Source organism: Rana temporaria, chromosome 3 (genome assembly GCF_905171775.1).
Source record: "Rana temporaria chromosome 3, aRanTem1.1, whole genome shotgun sequence".
NCBI lineage: Eukaryota > Metazoa > Chordata > Amphibia > Anura > Ranidae > Rana > Rana temporaria.
Window position 1 is genome coordinate 236,782,876 of NC_053491.1, and position 24,548 is coordinate 236,807,423.

The 24,548-nt window shown below is 46.1% G+C and overlaps 1 protein-coding gene across 1 annotated transcript in view; it reads left to right on the forward strand.

Moving 5' to 3' along the window:
• The first annotated feature begins 2,005 nt into the window (after positions 1–2,005).
• LOC120930430 (platelet glycoprotein Ib alpha chain-like) overlaps positions 2,006–24,548 on the forward strand; it is a 49,323-nt gene continuing 26,780 nt past the window's right edge. The window contains exons 1-5 of the mRNA XM_040341615.1: positions 2,006–2,077; positions 2,172–2,189; positions 6,856–6,906; positions 16,465–16,518; positions 23,133–23,174. Coding sequence (XP_040197549.1) covers positions 2,006–2,077; positions 2,172–2,189; positions 6,856–6,906; positions 16,465–16,518; positions 23,133–23,174 — 237 coding nt within the window. The remainder of the gene's footprint in view (positions 2,078–2,171; positions 2,190–6,855; positions 6,907–16,464; positions 16,519–23,132; positions 23,175–24,548) is intronic.

Sequence of the window (24,548 nt, forward strand, 5' to 3'; positions counted from 1 at the left end):
ACCTTGCGTGCGCAGGGCCCGCGCAACTTTTGTGAATCGGTGGTAGTATGCAATTTGCATACTATACGCCGATCACAAAGGCCGCGCCCCCTAGCGGCCAACGCAAGAATGCAGCCTGGGATGTGAAGGCATAAGGAGGCTTATGTCTGTCACATCCTAGGCTGTAGTCGGTGTAACGAGTTTCCTGAATCAGGAGCACTCGTTACACCGGAGCAAGTAAGCCCTTGCGCCGCGCAACCTATGGTTGCGCGGGCGCAAGTGCTTTTTGAATCTGGGCCCCTGACTTCAGAATTTTACAATCGCTTTGTTGCTCGTTTTCAGCTCAAACATCAGCTGTCCACCCCTAATTTCCTCTCCCTCTCCTCCCCCTAGTGCTTTCTATTGGTTAAACAAAAATACTTGAAGCTGAAAAATGCTTGTAATACACGTCTAAAACACTTTAACCGCTGTATAGTAAAATGATGGCAGGCAGGATGCGCTCTCATTCTGGGATGTCATATGACAGCCCCCAGAACGGCCGCTCTCGCCTGCCCAAGGAGGCGTGCAGCACAGCTGCACCATGTTTCTAGGACATGGCGTGACCCAGATCTCGGTTAAGAGACAATGACACACCTCTCTACCCATGTGATCAGCTGTGACGAATCACAGCTGGTCACATTTAAACAAGGAAGTACCGTTTATTGGCTCTCCATGCCTTACACTGACAGAGTGTTAAGCGAGGAGAGCCAATCAGCAGAATCTCCTTGCAGGGGAGACCTGTTCAGGTAATTAATGCCCCGATTACAGCCCCAGCAGTGACCATCAGTGACACCAATCAGTGCCCATCAGTGATGCCTGTCAGTGCTGTATTTCAGTGCCCATCAGTGTCTGCTCATCAGTGCTGCCTATCAATGTCCATCAGTGCCGTCCATCAGTGCTTCCCATCAGTGCCGCCCATCAGTGCCACCTTTCAGTGCCCACCAGTGCCCCCTATTAGTGCCCATCCATACTGCCTATCAGTGCCAACTATCAGTATGCCACCTAATCTGTTTCCTTATGTACCGCCTCATCAGTGCCTACCAGCAGTGCAGCCTATTAGTGCCCATCAGTCCCGCCTCATCAGCGCACATCAGTGAAGAAAAAAAATTACTTATTTAATAAATGTACTGACAGAAACTAAGAAAAACTTTTTTTTTTTTTTAATTTTCAATATTTTTCTTTGTAAAAAATGAAAAACCCAGCAGTGATTGAAAACCCCCAAAAGAAAACTCTATTTGTGTGAAGAAAATGATAAAAATGTCATTTGGGTACAGTGCTGCATGACCGTGCCAATGTCATTCAAAGTGTGAGAGCACTGAAAGCTGAAAATTCGCCTGGGCAGGAAGGGGGTAAAAGTGCCCAGTAGACAAGTGGTTTAAAACGCTTGTAAAAAGCTGCAAAAATGCGTTAAAAAAACGCTTGAAAGACGCCAGAAAATTGCTAGACTAAGGGAACAGACCTATATAAAAAATAAATTGCAGCTTAGCTGACTACAGCAAAGCCATATACTAAATGTATCTAGCCCCAAGGCAGGGATGCTACATATATTTAAACAATCCGTTCTTTCGGATTTAATAAATGCTGCATCACATTATAGCACTAAACATGCATGCTGCACCTGCTATGTATGTGACATAGAACTGTTTTTGTTCCTTTTTTATGTTGACAACTATCTCATTATTAATAGATTTATGCCAGTATGTTGCAAATAAGGAGACTGCTAACAGGCAGACGATTAACACAACCCCAGGTCAAAAAAAAAGAAAAAATATATATATTTTGAGTGATTTGTCTTTAAGCCCCCCCCAGTACATACCAGTGCGGCTTTGAAATCATGCTACTTCAGCATGATTCCAAAGCCGCTCATCATTGCGATTAGCAATTCTGATTTTATTGCGGCTTGCAACTTCATACAACAGAAGTCTTTGCAAGTCATAATGAAATCGGCAAACAGTAGTGCAGGCACCTTTTTCAAAGTCACTGCAACATGAGTCACAGAAATTTGAATGGTTCCATAGCCAACAATGGGGTGCGCAACTTGTCATGCAATCCAGAACTGGCAAATCGCATGACAAATTAGAATTATGTAAAATGTGTTCTAATCAAGTTGTTGTTGTTGTGAATATCAATACCCTTTTTTGGTTTATTTTTAGTCAGTAAAAGAAACACAGGTATGTACTTATTCAGTATGAGTGAACTTCTTAAAGCCAAAATGTCACCCTATCCATTCCCATAATCTATGTGTGGTTTCAAAAATTATCCCTGTGATATATACATTTTCCCAGGGTGGCAAAGAAGCCAAGGATACCTCACAATCACATTATTGCAGCTCCAGTGGTAAATTAGAGCCCAGTTTATGCTAACACTGAGCCCAGGTTTTCAGAAACCTGTACCGCATAAAGCAAAAGTAAAATTTACATTTTCAGGATCGCATTTGGTATTTGGGAAAACTAGATCTGCAAAACTACAACCAGCATTTTCAGAAAATAGTTCAGCAAGGCAGCCTCCATATTCTGTTTCCTTTAAAGGATTTGTAAAGGAAAAAAATGTTTTGCTTAAAATTAATGTCTGCAAGGTAGACAGACAGAATAGTGTAATGATTCTGTTAAAAAACGAGTAAATACCTATTAAATTCCTTCATCTATATCACCTCCGGTGTTCTACTTTCTGTTCTCTCATTCACTTCCTGGTTTGCATCGCTCGTTCATGTAAGAATTACATTTCCCAGTATGAATTGCGGCACGCCCAGTAATTCACACCTCCTTGAAGTCTCTAACATGTAGAGAGCGTCCTGCCACACAGATGTAGTTCCCAGGAGGGGGTGAGCACGTTACTGACCACCGCAGTAAAGCCTCCCTTCACGGTGGTCAGTAAAATCAGACAAGCAGGAAGTGAACAGAACAGAGAAGAAATAGAGCAACTTCTGAGCAAAAACGAACAATGAGGAAGTAAAAAGAGGAATGTCTGCAGGTAAAGGATGCTTATTATGAAAAACAAAATTTTCCTTTACAACTAGAGTTGAGCGAACCCGAACTGTAAAGTTTGGGTTCGGTACAGACTTTGGGTTTTTCCCGAACCCGGACCCAAACCCGAATAATTGGAAAAAGTTTGGGTCCGGGTTCGGAGTTCGGGAAAAAAAATGCGCGGAGGTCCCCGCAAATTCAATAACCAGACCCTTTAGGTCTGGTATAGATATGAAGGGGAACCCCGCCGCAGATTAAAAAAAAAATGACGTGCGGTTCCCCCTAAATATCCATAACCAGACCCTTCAGGTGTCCATATTGTATATGTGTATATTTATTTAAGATTAGTAAACTTCCGGCCTGTCAATAATTCAATTTCTTAGTGAGAAAAAAAACCCACAGTTCAAACATTGTCCCATCATAGCGGGATTGTTTTACATTTTAAACCGTATTTTGCAGGTCTGTCCCGGGTACCTTTATTCCAGGACAAGGACAGGAAATCATAAATCCCGCCTCTTGTTTCCAATCACTGTGCTGTGATTCGTTACAGCACAAGCTGATTTTTGGCAAGGGGCGGTATCCCTAATTGGTAGTTTGGAAATGTGGTCACCCTATTGTCACGTCATGAGTCCCCAACCAAACTACTCTCCAGGCATAAGCTGATAGGAATGTAAGCTGGTCACATTGTCACCATCTGCTTGTGTGTGGACTTGGACTATGTAGGTCTATCTTATTTATATTAACATTCATATCAGTATACTGAAAACAGAGTGACTACTAATAGGTGGATAAAACTTCTGTAGCACCATCCTAATTCAGAATAGGCTTCTAGGTAAATTTAGCTAGCTCCTCTGTAAACAGTGGAGCAGGGGTTGATTGCTTAGGGCTGTTCAGTTTCTCACAGGCTTCTGTTCTGCTACTTCCTCCTGTCTTCTAGAGACTTCTGGAAGCAAAGTGGGAAGGAAAGCAGGACAGGCAGCCTGAATCCATGGGGAGGTGTACCCAGAAGGTTAAGGGAAAGCCAATAAATATTCTGATGCCTGGCAACCAGAGTGCAGGGTTCCTGGGTCCGGTCCTTCAAGAGGAGACTGCTGTGCAGGGGCTCTGCCAGTAGGGCAGAGAGAGAGACAGAGGAAGTTATAGGAGCCTTTGATGACATCAAGATCCCAGTAAGGCTTAGCTAGTGGGCCCACCAAAGGGAGGAGCTTTGTCCAGAGACTGAGCAGAGCCAGAATGGAGTTGGTGGGGGGGGAGTCCAACCATTCTAGGACTGAGTAAGTATTTGATCCTGTTATACACGGGAGAAGCGACTGTGGGGTGGTTTGTTCTCTCATTCAAATGCAGTACATCCAGGAGTTGTGCAAAACAGCCAGGATTGTTCAATACTGCTAAATGTTTTCCCAGTACAGTTAGGAGTTGCACAAGATAGCCAAGAGAATACAGTGCAGCCAGAGGTCATGCAATACAGCCTGCAGCCAGGAGCCTAGTAGTCCTTACGTTGTGTATTTCTCCTGAGGGGGTAGCACTGCAAATCCAGCAAAAGTTTAAAATTACCTGTATAAACCAAGTGTGCAACTGAAAACAAAGTTGCTTTAAATAATTTGTTTCCAACTTTGTTTCTGTTCATATTTAGCCAGTTAATGTACCAGACCTCAACCACTTAAGCCCCGGACCATTTTGCTGGCCAAAGACCAGAGCATTTTTTTGGATTCGACACTGCATCGCTTTAACTGACAATTGCGTGGTTGTGCGACGTGGCTCCCAAACAAAATTGATGTCCTTTTTTCCCCACATATAGAGTTTTATTTTGGTGGTGTTTTATCACCTTTGCGGTTTTATTTTTTGCTCTATAAACAAAAACAGAGCGACAATTTAGAAAAAAATGCAATAGGGCAGATCCACGTAGCGTATGCAGATAAGAAAGTAGATGGACAGCCGCACTCCAAGTAGGTCTTTAAAAGAAGATGTGCTCTTTATTTAAAAGGAAAAATGCACAGCATACAAACAGCACACAGTGGGGAGAACAGCTGACGCGTTTCGGATTAAGAACTAATGCTTAGTCATAGCTACAGAAGCGTGGCGCATCTTCCCGCCGGGCGTAGCATATCTAAGATACACTACGCCGCCGTTACTTATTTTTTTCTCAAATCCTCAAAGAATGCGCGTTGTAAGTTACGGCGGCCTAGTGTATCTTTGGCGGCGTAAGGGCGCGCAATTCAAAACGTTGTGATGGGGGCGTGTTTTATGCAAGTACGTTGTGACCCGACGTAAACAACGTTTTTTTGGAACGGCGCATGCACCACCCGTGGGGGTATCCCAGTGCGCATGCTCGAAATTAAACCGGAACAAGCCAATGCTTACGACGGCGACATCATTCTACGCAAATCCCTATTCGCGAATGACTTACGCAAACAACTTAAAAATTCAAATTTCGATGCGGGAACGACGGCCATACTTAACATTGAGTACATCACCATGTAGCAGCTTTAACTATACGCCGGAAAAAGCCGAGCGCAAACGGCGTAAAAAATGCGCCGCCTGGACGTACGTTTGTGGATCGCCATATCTAGCTAATTTGCATACTCGACGCGGAATTCGACGGAAACGCCACCTACGATCCTACGGTGTACTAAGACGTATGCCTGTCGGATCGATCCCTCATTCTGTCGTATCTGGTTTTGTGGATACAAAACAAAGATACGACGCGGGAACTTTGAAATTACGCGGCGTATCAATAGATACTCCGGCGTAATTTCTTTGTGGATCTGCCCCAATATTTTTTAGTTTTTGCTATAATAAATATCCCCCAAAAATATATATATACAAAAATGTTTCCTCAGTTTAGGCCGATACGTATTCTTCTACCTATTTTTGGTAAAAAAATCGCAATAAGGGTTTATCGATTGGTTTGCGCAAAATTTATAGCATTTACAAAATAGGGGATAGTTTTATTGAATTTTTATTAATTTTTTTTTTTTTTTACTACTAATGGCGGCGATCAGCAATTTTTTTCGTGACTGCGACATTATGGCGGACACTTCGGACAATTTTGACACATTTTTGGGACCATTGTCATTTTCACAATAAAGAATGCAATTTAAATGCATTTTTTGCTGTGAAAATGACAATTGCAGTTTGGGAGTTAACCACAAGGGGCGCTGAAGGGGTTAAGTGTGACCTCATCTGTGATTCTAACTGTAGGGGGGTGTGATAGTAGCTCTGAGTAAGCACCGATTGTAGTGCGAAACGTCAGCTGTATGCCCCTGTCTTTGTTGTGATGTGTTGTGTTTGAAGACTTTTATCAATAAAAGGCAACCAAGAAGGTTTTTCCAGAGTGCGGCTGTCCAAAAATTTCTTTCTACTATTGCTGCGTGCATTGTGTTTCTCTGAGAGGATACGGATTCATCCATATACCCTATTGGCGGGTGACTATCTTCTCTCTGTAGAGGGGTGTGGCTGTAGGTGTGATGTCATTGATTGAGGTTCCCTATATTAATGAACACACGATTGATGCTGCCGCCACAGTGAAGAACGGGGAAGCTGTGTTTACACACAGCTCTCCCCGTTCTTCAGCTCCGGGGACCGATCGCGGGACTCCAGCGGCGATCGGGTCTGCGGGTGCCCTGTCCCCTGCACTCTGTGTGTCATGTACTGTATTCCTAAACGTGGCATTGACAACAACCTGCTGTGTGTTACATACTCCTGATCCTTTAAATCATTGAATTACACACCCTGGACTCCTGTAGTCTGCGGTATGTATCCTAAACCTGACACTGACTGCCCACCTCCTGTGCTCTGCCTTACAGGCTCCTGCATTATATACACAATACTGTACATTGTATACTTCTCATCAAAGTGTTCATTGTCTTAACAGTTGCTGGTCGTTAAGCAGTCCTCGTTTATTTTAATGAAGCTCCCCGCTAAGGTAGGCTCAGATAAAGTGTAAGCTTTCTGTATATTTTAAGTGTGTGCAAAACCATATTCAGTGGAATCTTTTCATTCTTTTTTTTTTTTTCAATGATTGTGCTGGGGGTTATATATGTTTGTGAGACTCTGGCTTGTGACATAGCAATCATAGCATATTGTATAGGTACAAGGAAGCCTGGCTTTTGTTTAACAATGCCGCTTAAGATACGCATACCGTGGGTCACTTCCTCCTTCAAGTATTCCTCATCCTAATGTAAAACATTTGGGAGGTATGCATTCTCTATAGCTGCGCCTTCTCGCCTACTGGGAGCGCAGTGTGGAAGTTTTAGTTTGCCTCACCTGCCAGCTGCCCAGTAGCCAGTTAGGGGAATCGGAGAATGCATAACTCCACCCTCTCATTACACACTGCCGTTTAATGCCAGTTCAGCACAGCTTAAATTTTCAATATGATGTAACGTCCTTCGTCTTGGGCCCAATCACATTATGAGTGAAACATGAAGGAGGTCCCAGTGTAGCTGTAGAAAGTGGGAGTGGGGGTTGCATTGTGAAGGAGAGGGGATGGAGGGGGGTGGTAGGAGGACAGGAGAGGGGGGTACCAAAATTTACGTTTGCCTGTGTAGACAAAAAAATCCTTGCATCAGTCCTGTTTAACAGATCCCATGATCTAAGATTAAAACGAGGAATGTAATTTTGCAAGTATTGTAGTGGAAGCAGAAGCCTAATGTCAGAACTGTCTGTTCTGGGACACAAGAGGAGACAGAATCTGTATTGCATCAATAGTGGATTGAATAGCTGGATATAATGAGAGAGGAGACGGTTACTTCCAGAGGGAAGCCAAAAGAGTAGTGTTGGTATTGTTAGTCAGTAAAGCTTATAACTGCACCCCCCTCCCCCCTTTGTGGGGATTAGGATGCCACCAATATCAAATCTGATCTAAGAGCAAGGCTAGATGATATTAATAAAGATTGGGTAGCGATAAGCCGCCAACTGAAATAGAGAGAGCATGTCAGGATTTTTTCCCTTATTCAAATGAAGCAGACGAGAACGGAGTGTAGTTTAATAAAATATTGTCAGGGGTAGGGATAAGAATCTTGTGGAAAAGATATAATAGCTTAGGGAGAATGGATATTTTAAAAGCAGTTATCCTACCCACATTGAAGAATTTTAAAATATTCAGGTGGTCTAGTTCTTTAGGGAGTTTATCCAAAAAGGATTAATAATGTAAAGGATTGAAAGGACCGAAAAGCCTTTCTGATAAAGAAGGTTAAATGGGTGGTTGTCTAGGCATAAGGGAAGCGTGATTGTATGTTGTGTTTTTTAGTAAAGGAGAGATGTTGAGGCCTAAAATTTTAAGATTTGCTTTATTTCACTTTATAGTTGGATATAGGGCCAAACATAGAAACGATGTGTTGAACAACAGATAGTGAGTGGAGAGAATCAGTGAGAACTAAAATTACATCTTTAGCAAAAAGCCAATTTGTGGGACCAAATTGTATACCAGAAATATTAGAGGAGAATCTGACCGAGCACGTAAAAGGCTCAATGACTAATGCAAATAACAGGGTTTTCTAAAACGGCGTACCTGTAAAATCCTTTTCTTGGAGTACATCACGGGACACGGAGCTCTTGTTAATTACTTAGTGGGTTATAGCTCACCATTAGGTGATTAGACACTGACACACCCTAATTAGAAGAGAAGTTTCCCTTTATATAACCCCTCCCACATGGAGAGTCAGTTTTTGTAGCAAAGCAATACGTATCCCAAAATATATAAATATCCCCAAAAAAGATGGGCGGGGAGCTCTGTGTCCCGTGATGTACTCCAAGAAAAGGATTTTATAGGTAAGCTGTTTTAAAAAAATCCTATTTCTCTTTCGTCCATGGACGCACACAGCTTTCTTATACTCTTGACTGTAGGGTTATGTTCCGTCTATTAGGAGAGGACTAGGTAGACATGTTAATGGTTAAAACATGTAAACTTTAGCAAAGCTGAAACAGCCCCGACCAGGGGGCAGTCCCTCTGGTCATAACCCCCTCTCACTGCACTGAGCAGCTCAGTTTTTTTCTGCCTAGTAGAGGAGAAGGACCTGGCTCCCCTTGGGCCCATGGTCCTGTAGAACTTTTGTTTTTAATGATTTTATTTAATTTTTTATTTATTTTTTGATCCTGAGATCTTCTATCAACTGCCGGCTGGGTGACAGGCTGGATAATATAGATCCTTGTAGTCCCCCAGTCCAGCCATCGAGCGTGAGCAGGCCTTAGCTATGCGCTGGGTCGGCAACGACATACCCCATTGCTCCAGGGGTGGCCAGTGAGCTTTTTGCTCTGGGCCTCACATATGAATGAATGAATGAATGAAAAACTTATATAGCGCGGCACATGCGAACTGAATCGCCTCTGGGCGCTTGATGTTTCGTGTCTCATGACATCAAAAGAGCAGAGTTTTAATCTGTCTTCTGAAAGTCAGGTGGTTTTCCTCCAACCGAACGCTGGTTGGTAAAGCGTTCCATAGTCTCGGACCTTGAAAAGCAAACCTTCTTTCTCCTTTGGACTTGTATTTGGTTTTTTGGCACCTTGACCAGATTTTGGTCAGTGGATCGCAGAACGCGATTAGAATTGTAAGGTTCTATCTTGTCGCAAAGATATTGCGGCGCCTTCCCATGGATGCACTTATGTGTCAGGCAGAGTGCTTTAAATACAATTCTGTCTTTTACTGGCAACCAGTGAAAGGTTCTCAGCGAAGGTGAGATTGATTCCCATGTCCTTTTCCCAGTCACCAGTCTGGCGGCCGTATTCTGTACGACTTGCAGACGAGCGATTTGGTACTTTGGGAGTCCGAGGTAAAGGGCATTTGCATAGTCCAGTCTGGAATTCACGATTGTTCCCACCACGACTGCTACGTCTTCTTTGGGGATAAATGGAATAAGTCTGCGTAGTAGGCGCAACAAATGGTGCGATCCGCTGACTACTGACCCTATTTGTGCGTCCATTGTCATGAAGGTGTCAAAAATGACTCCTAGACTTTTGACTTTGGAGCTAGGGGTGATGATTTGGCCCAGAATGGGCGGGGGTGTCCAGGTTGTTGCCAGTTGACTCTTTCGGCTGGCGTGAAACATAAGAAGTTCTGTTTTGGAACTGTTGAGTTTAAGATAACTCTAAGGCCGGGTACACACGGACAAACATGTATGGTGAAAGCGGTCCATCGGACCGTTTTCACCATACATGTCTGCCAGAGGGCTTCTGTACGATGGTTGTACACACCATCGTACAGAAGTCCGCGCGTAAACAATACGCGGGGCGTGTCCGCGGTGTCGCCGCGTCGATGACGCGGTGTCGCCGCGACAATGACGCGGCGACGTGGGCGGCCCGCCTTTAAAATGCTTCCACGCATGCGTCGAAGTCATTCGACGCATGCGAGGCACGGCGGGCGGCTGGACATGTACGGTAGGTCTGTACTGACGACCGTACATGTCCGAGCGGGCTGAATTCCAGCGGGCTGTTTTAAAACAAGTCCAGGAATATTTGTCTGCTGGGAAAAGGCCCGGCGGGCAAATGTTTGCTGGAATTCGGCCCGCTCGCGCCCACACACGACCAAACATGTCTGCTGAAACTGGCCTGCGGGCCAGTTTCAGCAGACATGTTTGCTCGTGTGTGGGCGCGAGCGGGCCGAATTCCAGCAAACATTTGCCCGCCGGGCCTTTTCCCAGCGGGCAAATATTCCTGGACTTGTTTTAAAACAGCCCGCTGGAATTCAGCCCGCTCGGACATGTACGGTCGTCAGTACAGACCTACCGTACATGTCCAGGCGCCCGCCGTCCCTCGCATGCGTCGAATGACTTCGACGCATGCGTGGAAGCATTTTAAAGGCGGGCCGCCCACGTCGCCGCGTCATTGTCGCGGCGACACCGCGTCATCGACGCGGCGACACCGCGGACACGCCCCGCGTATTGTTTACGCGCGGACTTCTGTACGATGGTGTGTACAACCATCGTACAGAAGCCCTCTGGCAGACATGTATGGTGAAAACGGTCCGACGGACCGCTTTCACCATACATGTTTGTCCGTGTGTACCCGGCCTTAGTCATCCAGTTTTCTATCGAAGAGAGACATTTCTCTAAACTGAGATGATGATCCTTTTTGTTGCAGATGCGAAAATACAGTTGCGTATCGTCTGCATAAGAGTGATAAAGTAGTTCTTGGCTACTGATAATATCAAAGAGAGGGCGAAGATAGATGTTGAACAGTACCGGTGACAGGGGGGATCCTTGGGGGACTCCACATGGCACCATGCGTTTTTCCGACGTGAAAGATCCCAGTTTCACTGTTTGTGATCGGTTTTCAAGAAAGGAGGAAAACCATGGTAAATCACCTTCTGCGATTCTGGCTACCTCGGCCAGTCGCATCAGTAACATTTTGTGGTCTACTGTGTCAAAGGCTGCGCTTAGGTCCAGCAGAACCAGGAGACAGGATTCTCCCTCGTCTGCGGCCTCGAGGGCATCGTCCCATATTTTGAGTAAGGCCGTTTCTGTCCCGTGTCCGGGACGGAAACCTGATTGAAATGGATCGAGTAGATTGTGGGTATCCAGATGCTGTTGCAGCTGTTGTACCACTATTTTCTCCATTATCTTGGAGAGAATATTTAGGCCTGTTATGGGGCGGCGGTGAGTTGGGTCCTTGGGATCCAAGTTAGGTTTTTTCAAGATGGGCTGGATTGTGCCCTCTTTCAGCAGGGATGGCACTATGCCTTCCTTAAATGACTGATTTATAAGCTGTGTGATGGGAGGCGCCAGAATGTCGGCGCATTCCTTCAGCAGCTTGGTGGGAATGATGTCATTGGGTGCTGTGCTGTTCCGCAACGCACCAATGATATTTTTGGTGGTATCGATGGAGATGGGTTCCAGAGTGAACTTAGTTGATTGTAGAAGGTTTCTGCTGGTGTTTTGTGGTTGATTGAAGGGGGGGCTGGGGGGTATTATTTTGCAGAATACTTACCCGGATTCTTTCGATTTTGTCGATGAAGAAATCCGATAGTTCATTACAGAACTCTTGGGTGTCTGAATTGGGGACTTCAAGACATCCCGGATTCATGGTCTGGGTGACCATCTTGAAGAGTTCTCGGGGGCGGTTCATGGCGCTGTTAATCGTCAAAGAAAAATGATGTTTCTTGGCTTTGAAGATTTCTTTATGATATTGTGTTGTTATTGCCTTGTAGATGATGAGGTGATCTTCTGAAGGGCTTCTTTTCCAGGCGGCTTCCGCCCTTCTGCGCTCTTGCTTCAGTAGGGACAGCTGGTTGTTGAACCAGCCGGACTTTTTTTTCCGGATGCGGACTTTGCGTTTCGGTGCTACTAAGTCGGCTGATTGTAGCAGAGCTGCATTTATGGCATCCAGTGTATCATGGATTTATGGCATCCAGCTTAGGCTGCTAAGCTGTCTGTGTCACAGTGGGCCATGGCCGGCAGCTACTCTGTACTGCTTGGAAGTGGGTCTGTCAGGAACGCGCCAGCAGTCCTCGCAGGGACGGGTAAGTACTTTTCCTCCTGTCTTGGCAGAATGGAACAGCTGGGCTTTCCTGGGGGGGGGGTCGATTAGGGGGTCTTGTGTCCTCCCTTTCCTCTCCTCCCTTCCCTCCTCCACCATACATGGGCCTGCTGTGACTGACCTGGGATGTACCTGAGGGGTTATTTTCCCTATCCTGGCTGGGGGCTGCAGGGTGTTCTGAGCCCGCTCTCTGTGTGGGTGGTCTGCCATTGGGGGGTCCTCCGCTCGGGGGCCACTATGTTTTTTCGGCCTTCTCATCCACCTCAGTGTCCCTCTGCGCTGTTTTTCTTTAAGTCGGTGCCATTTTGGTATTGAAAATACTAATGGTAGCCTCCTTCGAGGCAGTACAGTTTGCTCAATTCCACACTCGAGTCTTGCAGAAGGAGATTCTGTCCCTGGATTGTCTAATCCGGGTGAGCCAACTAGTCAGGACTTCCCTGTTCTGGTGGCTTAGATCTCCCGCTCTTCATGCCGGGAAGTCATTCCTTCCCTTTCACTGGACGGTGATCACAACGGACGCCAGCCTGACCAGTTGGGGGGGGGGAGTCTGGGGTGTTCAGTCGACACAGGGTCGTTGGACACAGGAACAATCTCGCCTGACGATCAATATTCTGTGCCTCTCCACATGATCACTGAGCCTACAGAGGCATCCAGTCAGGATCCAGTCGGACAACCCCACGGCGGTGGCGCATGTCAACCATCAGGGGGGAACAAGAAGCTCTGCTGCAGCGTTGGAGGTCTCTCACATGCTGAGTTGGGCAGAATAGAGTGTGCCGGCTCTATCGGCCGTATACACTCTGGGCGTAGAAAACTGGCAAGCAGACTACCTAAGTCGCCAGATGCTGAACCAAGGAGAATGGTCACCACACCCGGATGTGTTCCGCCTCCTTTGCCTAAGGTGGGGTGAGCCAGACATGGATCTCTTGGCTTCTCGATTCAATCGAAAGGTATTGAGGTTCGTGGCCAGGTCATAGGATCCTTGGGCGGATGCGACAGACACGTTGGTGGCCCCATGGGGACAGTATCGGCTGATATATGCATTTCTGCCACTGAAACTGCTTCCTCGTCTGCTCCACAGAGCAGAATCAGAGGGGATATCAATGATCCTAATTGCCCCAGATTGGCCTTGGCGTCCTTGGTACACCGACCTAGTACGCCTGGTGACAGATGCTCCTTGGCGACTGCCAATGCGGGAGGACCTTCTCTCGCAAGGTCCCATTCTACATCCTGCTTTACAGTCGCTGGCTTTACCAGCATGGCTGTTGAAAACCAGGTGCTGAGAGACCGGGGTCTGTCGGATTCGGCTATTTCCACCATGCTGAGGGCACGGAAGTCATCTTCTCGGAAGATTTACCATTGCACGTGGAAGGCCTACATCTCTATGTGTGAAGAGATGGGGTGGCATCCACGTATATATTCTGTTTCTAGGATCCTGCTGTTTTTACAGCCAGGAGTGGATCAGAAGCTTGCCTTAGGCACCATTAAGGGGCAGATTTCAGCTTTGGCTGTTTTCTTTTAATGTCCCTTGGCGTCCCACTCACTGATGAGTACGTTTGTTCAAGGGGTTCGACATGTGGTTCCTCCGGTTCGACCACCACTACCTCTGTGGGATTTGAACCTGGTGCTCTCGTGCTTCAGAAACCTCCTTTTGAGAACATCAGAGAAATTCCTCTCTTGACGCTCTCTCAGAAAGTTTCCTTTCTAGTGGCCATTATGTCTGTCAGATGGGTCTCTGCGTTGGTGGCCTTGTCTTGTAAGTCCCCCTACTTGGTCCTCCATAGAGATAAAGCGGTGCTAAGCCCACAGCCTTCTTTTCTTCCAAAGGTGTTTTCGCTTTTCATCTGAATGAGGACACTGTACTTCCATCCTTGTGTCCTCAGCCATCACATCCCAAGGAGGCTGCGTCCATTCCTTGGACGTGGTATGTGCTCTGCGTGTGTATCTGTCTGCTATGGCTGTTTCGGAGGTCAGACTCACTGTTTGTATCAGTGTCTAGTCCAAAGAAAGGTCTGGCGGTCTCGTCAGCCACCATTTCTCGGTGGATCAGGCAGATCGTGATTCAGGCTTATGCCCTGAAGGGGCGGGCACCTCCTTTTCCTGTCACGACGCATTCGACCAGGGCAATTGGTGCTTCCTGGGCTTTCCGACATCAATCGTCTGTCTCACAGGTGTGTAAGGCGGTGACCTGGTCTTCCGTTCACACTTTTACCAAGTTTTACAAGGTTGATGTTAGTGCATCTTCGGATGCCTGCTTCAGTTGTAAAGTTTTACAGGCGGCAGTTTAAGGTTGCATCTCCTCCGTTGAGGAGCTCTAGTGTGTTGGGGTAAAGTTTGGTTTTTGATTGCCGTTCCCACCCCTCGTTTCTGACACTGCTTGGGGACGTCCCTACTGTTAAGAGTATAAGGAAGCTGGACGAAAGAGAAAATAGAATTTTTGTACTCGTAAAATCCTTTTCTCTGAAGTCCATTAGCGGACACAGCACCCACCCCTCCTTTTTTTGAGTTTGTACTGCTTTTGCACTCAGTGCAGTGAGAGGGGCTATGACCAGAGGGACCGCCCCCTGGGTGGGGCTGTTTCATTTTGCTAAAGTTTACATGTTTTAACCATTAACATGTCTGCCTAGTTCGCTCCTAATAGACGGAACATAACCCTACAGTTGAGAGCATAAGGAAGCTGTGTCCGTTCATGCTCTTCAGAGAAATAGGATTTTACGGTGAGTACAAAAATCCAATTTTTATTTTTCGTACATCACAGGACACAGAACTCTTGTTAATTACTTACTGGGATGTTCCAGAGCAATGCTTAACTTGAGGGCAGGGAGACACAGATCAAAAAGCAGACTGCCATTGAACATGAGGACCTATACTGCTGCCTGCAGCACACTGTTTCCAAAGCCGGTATCCTCATGCCCTCTTACATCCACTTGATAGAATTTTGTGAATGTATGGTCTGAAGACCAGGTTGCAGCCTTGCAGATCTGAGCCATGGAGGCCTGGTGATGCACTGCCCATGAAGCACTCACTGCTCTGGTAGAGCATGCCTTCAGGCGAAAAGGAGGATTTTTTCTTCTTCATATCATAGGCATAAGTAATTACTTGACGAATCCACTTAGAGATAGTAGATTTCGACGCTGCCTGGCCCTTTCCGGGACCTTCTGTCAGCAAAAATAAAACATCAGTTTCACGTATCTGAGCCATTGCTTTCGGATAGACTTTGACTACTCTAACTACATCTAGAGAGTGCAATCATTTTTCTTCCGCAGAATTCAGATATGGACAGAAGGATGGTAGGATCACATCAGATTAAATCCTGAAACAACCTTAGTCAGAAAAGTTGGGTGGGGATGCAACATCAACCTGTTCTTGTGAATAATTAATAATGGCTTTTTACAGGAAATGTTAATTCTGATACCCTTCTAGCAGAGGAAATAGCAACCAGAAAAAACGACTTTCTTGTCAACAGGACCAAAGGGATATGGTGCATTGGTTCAAAAGGCTCTTTGTAAACAGTCAAAACTAGATTCAAAACCCATGGGCACAAGGGAGTTTTAACTGGTGGATTTACACGCAACACGGCTTGATTAAAAGTCCGAACCAGGGAATGAGGCTTGGCCCCTTAGTTTCAGTGGAAACTCTTAAGGCGTCAGCATACCAAGACATTTTTGACAATTTCATGCTCCCAACTTTTTAGGAACATTTTGGGGATGGCCCCTTCCTGTTCCAACAGGACTCTGCACCAGTGCACATACAATGTCCATAAAGACAGTTTGGGGTGGAGGAACTTGAGTGGTCTGCCTGACCTCAACCCGATAGAACACCTTTGGGATGAATTAGAGCGAAGACATATTTATTTAGTTATTTTTTCATGTCTGTATGTTGCAAATAAGCAAACTGCTATCAAGCAGCAGATTAACATTACCCCAATATTTTGAGTGATTTGTCTTTAGATGATGCGGTAGCATTCAAAGCAAGTTGTTATTGAAAATATCAATACCCTTTTTCTGTTTATATTTAGAAAGGTGCTGGACCAGATGTTAAAAAAACAATTGCTCTTCCAGCTGTACCTCAGGTATGTACTTATTCAGGATGAGGGAACTTCTTAAAGCCAAAACGTCACCCTATCCATTCCCATAATTTATTTGTGTCTGGGAAAAGTATCCCTGTACTATATAAAAATTCTTTCCAGGGTGGAAGAGAAGCCAATGATACCTCACAATCCAATTCTTGTAGCTCAAGCGCCAGTGCAGTCAGAATGGAGACATTACTGGATCTGTAGAACAACTAAGCAAACAGCATTTTTAGAAAAATAGATCAGCAATGGCAGCCTCCATATTCTGTCAGTATAAGTTTTCTTCAAGGGTTATATGTTAATCATAATAATCATAAAATACAATATCCACACAACTACTGAAGACCATAAAATAGGGCTGTTTGCATAGCACCAAAAACTAAACAGGCAGATCGCAAATTGTTCTCAAGGCTTCAAAATAAACTATGTTAGGAAAACTAACTAATTTAACCATTATGCCGCGTACACACGACCATTTTTAATGTTCTAGAAAAAACAACGCTTTTTTCGACCTGATTCTTGTCAAGCCTGCCTTACATACACACGATCGTGAAAATAAAATGCCCAAGGAAAGCACGTGACTTACAACACGTACAAAGGCACTATAAAGGGGAAGTTCCATTCGGATGGCGCCACCCTTGGGGCTGCTTTTGCTGATTTCGTGTTAGTAAAAGTTTGGCGAGAGACGATTCGCGCTTTTCAGTCTGTTACAGCGTGATGAATGTGCTATCTCCATTACGAACACTAGTTTTACCAGAACGAGCGATCCCGTCTCATAACTTCTGAGCATGCACATTTTTTCACTTCGTTAAAGCCTACACACGACAGTTTTTCACGACGTGAAAAACGTCAACGTGAAAAAACTGCGCGAAAAATTAGAGCATGTTCTACATTTTTAATGCCCATTTTCCACGTCATGAAAAATGCTCTAGAGCCTACACACGATCATATTTAATGGACATTTTTAAAAAATTGCATTTTTTCACATCATGAAAAACGGTCGTGTGTACGTGGCATCAGAGATGAGCAAGTCATTTAAATGTTTATCAATTGGCACTTTGCAAATTTGGACCCAAAACCTGCTGGGTGCCTTAAGAAACAGATACATCCTTATGGGAGTATTGCCGCGTACACAAAATTTTCATAAATGTCATTAAAAATGATCGTGTGTGGGCTCCAAAGCATTTTTCATGACGTGAAAATGGGCGTAATTTAGAACATGCTCTATTTTTTGTGAAAAAAACGCGCGTGCTCAGAAGCAAGTTATGAGACGGGAGCGCTCGTTCTGGTAAAACTGGCATTCGTAATAGAGATAGCACATTCGTCACGCTATAACAGACTGAAAAGCATGAAGACTGAAAAGCGTGAATCGTCTCTCACCAAACTTTTACTAACACGAAATCAGCAAAAGCAGCCCCAAGGGTGGCGCCATCCGAATGGTACTTCCCCTTTATAGTGCCGTTGTACGTGTTGTACGTCACCGCGCTTTGCGCAAGCATTTTTTTTCACGATCGTGTGTAGGCAAGGCAGGCTTGACAAGAATCAGGTTGAAAAAAAAACGTTGTTTTTTCTAGACCATTAAAAATGTTCGTGTGTACACGGCATATGACTTCAAAAGGTTCAGAATACATTAAAAGCAAGCCGTCCTTACCACAGTTACTATTCTGTTCCTGTTTTTATTTACTATGGTGCTGAGATTTGAAAGAACCAATTCAAATATGTGAACAGTATGGCCCGGATTCACAGACACTGGTGCACATTTATGCTGCCATAGCGTATCTCCTTTACGCTACGCCGACGCAGCGCAGAGAGGCAAGCATGAAATTCAGGAAGCCAGTGCTCCCAAAGCTGCGTCGGCGTGGCATGGATTTTGAAGGGTGGATTTTTAATTGGGTAACCTGCCTCAGCTGGACCAGGAGAGACAGGTACAGATTGCAAGGAGATCAGCACATCATTCAGAACCACCTTAGCTGGAAAGCAAGCAGGATACCAAACTGAGGAGTGGCTCAGAGGTAAAGAACCGAAACAGCAAATGAGAGGTCCCAGGTTCAATACCACCCAGAGCCACTTGGGGCAAGACCATGCCTCACTTTCTGCTTGGCACGGAAATAACCGTGACACTGAGCAGACCAGCTCGATCTCTGACTGCCTGCAGGATGTGAGCGCAAACTGCACTGCCATGGTATCATGCATTGGTGACCAAGCCCAGACCCTTGAGGCCATGCGACACCACATGGTGGCAGGGGGTCCCTCACCATCTGGGGACCATGGCTCGGATGTTCAGGCCAGCCTGGAGCGTCATGCCAGGGCAATTGGGGAGCTGCAGGCCTTGTGGCAGAGGTGAAGAGCCTGGGAGTGGCTGTACAGGCCAACACTGCTGCCATCGAGGCAGAGGGAAGGCAGAACAGGCGCCTCCAGCGGCAGACTGCCAGCTATGAATGCAGGCGGATACGAACTCTGTCCTCACCTGCATTGCCGTTGCGTTGGAGGGCATGCAGCCAACATCTGCTAGGAGTGACAGACCAGGGGATGAACCTCCTCCTAATGCCCCACCCGAGGCTCCCCCCAGACAATTGAGGAGCCGTACCCGTGGCACCAGGCCTGGCCCACAAAAGGGCAAATGACTGCTCTTTTTTTTTTTTTTGCTCAGATTATGAGCTTTATTTTTTTTTGGTTGGACGTGCACAGAGGTATGTGCTGTCCTCCTGTAAGGGCATGATCCCTATTTTATTTTAATTTTTTGTCACTGCACACGGTGAGGAGTGCAGAAGTGGTGCCCGGACACCCGTTTTCAGGGGCAGGGTTTGCCCTGTGCTGCTACAGTGTGACTGGTGTGTGAGTGTGTGTATGTGTGGGTGACATTCCTGCCATAAAGGCGTGTCACCTTGGTTCGTCAGGGAGAGGTTATCCCCACGACCGTGTGAATGTGGTATGAATGGACAGCAACATCATTGGGGCCTTGGCGTGGCGTTGCTGCTCCCAAGTCCTGCACGGTGGACTTGGGCTAAACCAATGTGAGGTGGATGGGGTGTGTGTGAGCTAGGGACCACAGTTTGGGGAATACAACAGGGTCCCTCCGGACTTATCCAGGCATTGGCATTGTGACTTCCCAGACACGACTCCACTTGTACGTTGGAAAGATCCACTGGCGAGGAAATGCAGTGTTGCCAGTACCTTGACCAGTGGCTGCACTGCATGTAAGCGTTCTGTCTGGCTGGTGATTTCATCATGCAGGGCTGTGGCTAATTCCAGGATGGCATCAGGGCTGAATCTGAAGATGCGATACACCGATTCCCCCATGCCAAAGACGTTCATGTGCGTTCGGTATATCCTCTCCCTTGCCCTCCTCCGTGCCTGAGGACGTAGTAGTGCTATGACCATGGCTGCCCCTGGCATCAGGGCCGCCATCAGGGGGGTATAGGCAGTACACCTATAAGGGGCCCGGATGGTAACTACCCTTTTTTTTTTTTTTTTTTTGTAAAAAAAATATTTTGTTTTTATATTATTATATTTTTTTCTCTTTTTAGTTCTTATATATATATATTATAATATATATATATATATATATATATATATACATACACCGTATTTATTGGTGTATACTGCGCACTTTTTTGCCCTGAAAATCAGGGCAAAATCGTGGGTGCGCGATATACGCCGATACCGCTTGCCCGCGCCGAGTTTGAATACTGCGCCGGCATATACTGAGCGCAGTACACTCGTGTATAGTCGGGCAGGCTCGGCTCCTCTCGCACTCACGTCCTGGACGTACAGGACGTGAGCGCGAGAGTAGCGAGCCTGCCCGACTATACACGAGTGTACTGTGCTCGGTATTTGCCGGCGCAGTATTCAAACTCGGCGCGGGAAAGCGGGGATCGAGCCTGGAGGATGCCGCAGAAGGATGCCGACCCCAACGAAGGGGACACCCGAAGCTGCAGACAGACACCGGACCCGACGAGGCCGCCGATGGAAAAGATTTTAGTACTTACAGTTTTGGTGTCTTGCCCGCGCAAGACACCAAAATCTTTTTTTACAGGAATGTCGGGTCCACTTTAGGGGTCGCGCGCTATACGCCGGACGCGCGCAATATCCCGATAAATACGATATTTTTTTTTTTATTAAAGGGCCCAGAGGTTTTTTTTTTTTTTTTTTTTATTAAAGGGCCCAGAGGTCCCGGATGGCTACCCCCCTTATTTATATATATTTTTCTTTATTTCTTCTTTCTCAATTCTTCTCAATTCGCGGCAGCACCCCCCAGGCCCATGCCTGAAGCTGTGTAAGGGGCCCCATAATTCCTGATGGCGGCCCTGCCTGGCATGTTGGCATACAGATGTGGTCCTGCAAGTGTGGTTGCTCAGCTCGTCCGTTACGGTGATGTTGCAGCTGCTGTCCAGCTGACCTGTGCACGTCTGGTGCTGAGTTACACCTCCTTTATGGGGAATAACTTTAGGCCGGACGTACAACTTACGCGCACCGCGCGTAGCCTGCGCCGGGCGCATGTACGTTCATGAATCGCCGTTTCTCCCTCATTTGCATATTTGAATACAAAATCAATGGGAGCGCCACATGCGTCCAGCGTAAATATGCGCCCACGCTACGCCGGCGTAGACAAGTTATGTCGGTGGGATGAAGCCTGTTTTTAGGCGTATCTTAGTTTGTGGGTCAGGTGCATAGATACGACGGCGCATATTTGCACTGGAGATACGTCGGCTAAAGTGCTTTGTGAATCGGCCAATGTATTTATTTAAAATAAGTAAACTTCTTTAAATCCTGCCTGCCAAAAATTCAATTTCTTAGTGAGAAAAAAAACACCACAATTCAAACATTTGTCCCATCATAGCAGGATTGTTAAAACCACTTCCTTTTTAAATTTTAAGCAGAACTGATGATAGATAATACATTGTTCCTCAATCTCCGCCACAGTAGTAAGTGACTGTTCTAGCTCTGAGTTGTCACCACATACGTTCTCCCAACCAAACTACTCTCCAGACATAAGCTGTTGGGAATGTAATGACTAGGACTATATTTTTGTTGGATTAACTATATCGCTAACCCCCGGAGGAGCCGCTGGTTAGATTTGGGATCGGCGTTTTTAAGTTACCTCTATACTGTGTCTAGGGGCGATGGTGGTGTTGAGAGCAGTAACAGAATGTCCATACCGGTGTTTGACGGTTCAAATTCTTTATTTTCCCGGTCAAACACGACCAACATGTAAACTTGAGGTAGACAGGATAGATTGGTGAAGGAAGAGCTACTTCACAGTATCAGGCTAGGGATAGTAAAGGCAGTCCTGCCCCTTTTTTGTAGTTGTATTCGTCTGCGTCGCCACTCCAGCTGTAAAAAGTGCCCCTGGACAGACCTCTCTCACAGGCCTGGAAGCCACTTAAAGCTTCTGGGAGGAACAAGTCTCTGCCACCGACTTGGCTCTAATTAAATTAAGATGTTAGGTGAGACTCTGCACAGGCTAGTGCTGAAATTGTGAATGATAGCCAAATCCTCCCAGTATGTCTTTGGGGTCACCGACTGACAGCTTGAATGTGTCCTGTCAGTGTTCTGGTGACCAGATCCCGGTGGTTCGTTCAAGCCCTGTTGGATCACCTGCCTCCGGGTTCTCCTCAGACTGATCCCCCACCGAAACAGCACCCAGCTTGGATCTTCTTATAGAAGTAGGGACCCAGTAAGTCACTGGGTCCCTTTGCAGCATCGGTTGCTCTGGCTATGAGAGCCCAGATTCAGGAACTCCACATAGCATGTGACTATGGCCTGGTAGGCCATAGTGATAAGGCCCGTGATGTGCGCACACCCTAAAGGTGGGTGCCACACCTGGAACCAGGAAACCGCGAAGAACCCCAAACAAAGGCCTCCGCTAAGAAATACCCCTCCCCAGCAAGGGAAAACTCTCAATTGGTGCTGGGGAAGAAGCGGCTCCGCCTGGACCCCTCTGGCGCCACCTGCCGCAGAGAGATGAGACTGCATCTCTGGGGCACTGCCTGACCACAGGACAATCCTGATTTGGCGACAGACTAATTTAACAGATTAAGGAATGAGAGCAATATAACTCTCTATTCCCCCCACTAAATTTAAATATAGCACCTGTACGAAAGTACACAGGCGCTACATAACATTTATATCAGTATACTGAAAAGAGTGACTACTAGTAGGTGGAAAAAAGCTTATGTAGCATCCTCCTAGTTCATATTAAGCTGTTGGTAAATTTAGCTGTAAACAATGGAGCAGGGGTTGATTACTTAGGGCTGTTGAGTGTCTCACAGGCTGCTGTTCTACTACTTCCCCCTGTCTTCTAGAGACTTCAATAAGTATAGTGAAGAGGGAGAGCAGAACAAGCAGACTGAAAATGTATGGCACTTTGGCCAATCCCTGGGGAGGTATAACAGAAGGTGAAGGGAGAGCACAGTTCCTCAGTTCAGTCCTTCAAAAGAGACCATTGTCTTATTAGAAGCTCATTCATGTCTGCTGTGTTGCAAATAAGGGGACAGGACTGTTAGCAAGTAGATAAATCTTCTACTAGTAGAAGATTCAAATCAATGATGCAGAATGCATTGAATGTAAAATGTTATTACAATGATGAAAACCTTTTTTCTATCAATATTCAGGCACCAGACACAACAACAGCTGCTGTTCCAACTCCACCTTTGGTATGTATTTATTGAGTACAGTATGTGTGAATTTTTTTTATCTGTTTGTTAAAAAATCCCCCCAATACCCAAATGTCCTCATGGTGGCAGGAAAACTGAGCATACATCTCATTACTTTTTCTACAGCTTCAGTGGTGCAGTAGAGCTCAGTCCATGGCAGCACTGGGCTAGTTTTTTAGAGGGGAGGGGGGTGAAAAGAAAGGAGGTTTGCGGCCACTCTGTGCAATTCCATTGCACAGAGCGGGTAGGTAAAGACATGTTTGTTATATTCCTTTTTTTTTTTTTTTTTTATCTTTAGGCTCCATGCACACTGGAGCTGATAAACAGCACTACCCCCGGAGGAGCTGCTGGTTTAGATTTGGGTTTTGCACGTTACCTCTTAGTTCGTTGTCCAGGGAAGAAAGTCTGTAGAAATTGCAATATCCACACAAGATGTAAAACCTTCAACTGTTAGGTTTTATTTTTGCTGCATAAAACTTGTGAAGAAAGTGGAGAGTAAAGAGAGAAGGGGAAGGTTCAGGTACGCGGTACAGAATGCACAAAAAAATGTCTAAAGTTCCAGTATTCACCACTCTCTCTTGAGTGGGTATTGCTCACCCGGATAGACCCCCTCTCACATGGCCTAGCAGCCGGCATGAGGCACGAACAGCATGAGAACAGTCTCTGCCACAGACCGTCTGAGAACGAAAGATGGATAGTCAGGGATCCTCTGCCACAGGATTTAAGTCCTGAACTTCTGGCCTTACAGTAAATGTGCCTTTAAGCCGACCTGGCGGACTGTAAGACTAATAGAGTAATGGATCCCTTTCTAACAAAGTCACCAGGCCTATCCCGAGACACTAGCTTGCCTTGCTTGGTCTCCAGGGCAGGTCCTCCCCCCGTTTCCTTCGTTAAGCAGCTTCCCCCCACTTGGATGGACAGCTTGGGATCCCCTTTTTGATGATAGGCCCCAGAAAACATAACTGGGCTTACTCCACAGAAATGTGACCCCGGGCCAACGTGGTCCCGAGGTCGAGATCACACACACGTGCCTTGCGCCAGGAGGGCCACGAGGCGAAGGACCCCGAAAATGGCGTCTGCCCCTTAAGTATCCCTTACCAGCTACACAGTGGGGCACCACTCTCACTGTGCTGCTGCCGAAAAGGCGTCACTTAACACACCATGGTTCGCTTGTATTTCAACATGGGCCTGAGGTGGTAACGCCACCTACAGGCAACAGGGGAAAATCCCTTTCAAGCACAACCATAGCCAGAACAGAGGCTATTTGAATGAAATTCAACAAAGTCTGAGCCCCACTATTGGCTCAGACACCCTCTAAATTTAGAATAGCACCCCAGTAATTGGCAGCAGAGTGCTACATTGGATTTTTTTTAA